This window comes from Danio aesculapii, chromosome 24, assembly GCF_903798145.1.
Source record: "Danio aesculapii chromosome 24, fDanAes4.1, whole genome shotgun sequence".
Classification (NCBI taxonomy): Eukaryota; Metazoa; Chordata; class Actinopteri; order Cypriniformes; family Danionidae; genus Danio; species Danio aesculapii.
The window spans coordinates 6,254,334-6,257,944 of record NC_079458.1 but is presented as its reverse complement, the minus strand read 5'-3'; the positions used below and the strand labels follow the sequence as shown (position 1 = coordinate 6,257,944).

Here is a 3,611-nt window from a genome sequence, read left to right as displayed (position 1 = left end):
TAATAGGGCATTATAAAGGCTAAACAACCTAATTCTTATATTTGCTTTTATACTTATTGTATCTTTTCTAAAACAAGCAGTATAGTGTAAAAGCGTGTTTCTTACTAAGCAAACTAAAACAAACAAACTAAATTATATTTTAATAGAACACATCACATCCCATAAGGTAGGCTACGGTTCACATACAGTACCGTATTTGCCTTTGTGAAAAGGCAAAGCTAAAAATTTATGGTTAAAGCGCCACCCAGAGGCCAAAAGTTGCTGGCGCACGTAGATATCTCCACGGCGGCGTTAAGAATGGCGGCAGAGGAAACGTTTTTAAGTAGCGACATCTGTAGATTGGGATTTGCATTAATAAGAGACAATATCTTACATTTTACCTTACTATCGATATTGAAATTGTATTGTTATATAAAAGACTAATAAAAAGGATTAAAATATTATCTTACACACACACACAGGTCAGCACTATCACATTGTGTTGTTGTTTTCATAAATATCAGTATATGAGCTCAATCACAACAGTGATATTGATTTTACTTTTCAACAAACAAGCGAATGCTGAGTGAATAACATTACAGACTCAATGTTGTCTGTTTTTTCCTCTTTCTGCGAAACTAAACAAACCGAAGCAGAATATTTCTGCATCTCTGAGTTTAATTCCTGAACAGCTCTGTTTGTTTTTTTCCAACAAACGATCTGAGTCAATAATTCACTGATTCTTTCATAAAGATGTGCTAAATGAACTAGCTGTTCTGAAAGAATCGTTTAAATTAATGAATCAAATTAATAGTTTTAGTGTCATATTTATGTCTCGATTACAGGGCTAAACCAAAGATACCAGCACAAAAACACAGACTACTGCTTAATTATCAATATCTTTAATTATGTTTTTTATTTAACAACACTACCCCTTTAGTGTTATTATTACTTATATATTTGATTCAGTTTAACACTATTGATTTCAGTACAACTTTAAATAAAAAATTAAAACAACTGCATGCAATCAATTAATAATAATAATAATAATAATAATAATAATAATAATAATAATAATACTTTTTTATATTGATTTCATCATTAATTTTAGTTCATATAATATAATGTTTATGATTATTATTTTAGTTTAACATTAAAAATCACTGATATAGAGTCAGATTAGACACTCAAACTCAGTATTTTCAGTGTGTTTCTGTGCTCTGTTTTCAAATCAAAGGTGTGTGTGTGTGTGTGTATGTTTTCATGGGTAGTTCAGCGGGTTTCCAGAATTAAACTGAAAGATCAGAAAAAAATGTGTGAGTTGTCTGTGTCCCTGAGGTCAAAGTAATAATACTTTTACTATGACTTGTATACCAGTATCTACAAGTATCTTATCAAAGAATCATGTTCTGACTTACAGACTATATGAGCTCAGTTTTATGTTCTGATGATACCTTACTTTTATCATCTCATGACCTGTCTAAAGCCTGATAATCGCATTTAATTCTCTATTCATTATTTTTAAATTCCCAACCTTTTTAAGAGCCCAACATGTTAGAGATAATTAAATAACTTGCTTGTTAAGAAAACACTGTAAAAAATGAAAGATATAAACTGTGAGCTATAAACTAAACTAAACAGACAGATGAAATAATGTACAGTAAAAAAGTGTTTTTGTGAAGCCTGAACAGAAATTTAAAAATTAAATTTACTAATATTGCAATACACACAGCAATGCATTTTCTTTTATTTAATTATTAGTTACGCATTATACTATTTACCAATTATACTTGTGTATATGTATATTATGTCTGACTTTTAGGTCACACTTAACAAGGTTTCATTAGTTGTTGTTAGTTAATGTTTTGACTGGCATTAACTAATGAACAGTACTAGTACAGCATTTATTAATCATAGTCTACTAATGATTATAGACTAGTGTACAACATTTACTAATGCAATATTAAAATCCAAATATATACTTGTTAGCATTAGTTAATGAACTGTGGGTGAACTTGAATAGCGAATAACTATCAACTAACGTTAACAAAGATGAAAAATAGGCTACTGTAATAAATACTATCATGCATGTTAATAAATGCAGTATTACAGATTTTTTATACATGATTTACTGTATACTTAATCTGAAAATCTGTTTGTAAACATGACATAATAATATTAAGTGTCAAAATAATATTGGTTTTAGATTATCATCCATCATTAAAGACATTAAAATAACAACATTCGATCAATAAAATGATTAGAATTATCTAAAAGTGCAATAACATCAATCCACATCATGTGCATGTTTCAGGTACACAGTGCTAGCATACTGTACATCCTAGCATGGCGTCAAAAATGCCCACACATTTTCAATCACAAATGAAGAAGAAGGTAAAAAAAGACCATAAAGAAAGCAAACACACGGTGTTTCCGACGGTCTCACTCACCCAGCAGGAGCAGCCGGTGCGTCTGTTTATATTCCCGCTTGAGCTCCTTCAAGGCCCTGTCGATGTTCTTGCTGACTTTCTTGGCCTCTTTCTCGGCCTCCTTCTCCTCGACCACCACCAGCTTGTCCCAGTTCTTGTGTTTTTGGGCGCTGCTGGGCGTCTGGAGCAGCGGGAGCCTCCTCTTACCGCCTCCTCCTCCGCCGTTCTGGATGAGCGCTCGGTCCGCGTCTCCACGGCGGAGCTCCCCGGCTGGGACCTTCCCGGCGTCCCCGGTGCGCAAAGGGGAGGTGGGTGATGTTTTCCCATCGTTTCCCCCAGAGTCCTCGTCGCGCTGCCTGGAGCCCCGGACGCACGACGGCATCATCATCATCCCGGCATCCGGAGGCTGGTGATCTGACTCCGAGTTGGCGTTGGAAATGGATCCGCTGAGGTTCCCGAACAAGCGGGGACGCAGACTGTAACACAGCCCCATGATGCGGCCAGGCGCTCACGGATGATATTTGATCATAAATACACAACAAACGCTCGATTCCCCGGGGATTTTAGCGCATCATAAGATGAGCCCGTGTCGCGCGGTGCATTTTCCAGCCTTGCGGAACGCCGAATTGACGCTCTTGTATTTACAAAATGTCATTTTTGAATTTTCTTACGGTCCAACCTACGCGTAATAGTCGGTGGATCACCTGACTTCTGCCTGTGCTGACAGTGCAGGTCCACCTTACCGTAAAGAAACCAAAAGCCCAGCCATGCAAAAGCGCTGGACTCGTGTGCGGTCATCTGGGTCTGGTTTTGGGTGATTGAAGGGGGGCTCTGGATAGACTGTAGTCTAGACTGTTTGAGCATTGAGGCTCAAACTTCTGAGAGCTTTTAATCAGACATCTTAAGTTTTTTGAAGAATTAAGCAATATAATACATTATAATTATAAAACAAAAGCGAGTCACTATAGTAGTGTGATTTTAACCATTATTTGATCGGCAAGGACAGGAGTTCCCAAACTTTTCAGCCCTTAAAATAACAATTCCTGCGAGCCCCACTATCCTCGGAGGGGTTATAAACCCACATTGCACACAGCGGTGCACACACATCAAGCGGTCAACACTGTTAGACCTTACTGGGCTTTTTTTTTTACTGTGGAATACAGTTAGTAAGTGGTTAGGTACTGTCATGGTTTGGTTACAGAG

The 3,611-nt window shown here is 36.8% G+C and overlaps 1 protein-coding gene across 1 annotated transcript; it reads right to left on the bottom strand.

Annotated features, from left to right (window-relative positions):
- Positions 1 to 2,412: 2,412 nt before the first annotated feature.
- On the bottom strand, positions 2,413 to 3,134 carry gnal2 (guanine nucleotide binding protein (G protein), alpha activating activity polypeptide, olfactory type 2). The gene has a single exon (XM_056450315.1). The coding sequence runs from the start codon at positions 2,899 to 2,901 to the stop codon at positions 2,422 to 2,424; it is 480 nt and encodes a 159-aa protein (XP_056306290.1). The 5' UTR covers positions 2,902 to 3,134; the 3' UTR covers positions 2,413 to 2,421.
- Between the last annotated feature and the right edge of the window lie 477 nt (positions 3,135 to 3,611).

Excerpts from the sequence above, each read along its gene's own strand:
- gnal2 (XM_056450315.1), bottom strand. The coding sequence starts at position 2,901 with ATGGGGCTGTGTTACAGTCTGCGTCCCCGCTTGTTCGGGAACCTCAGC.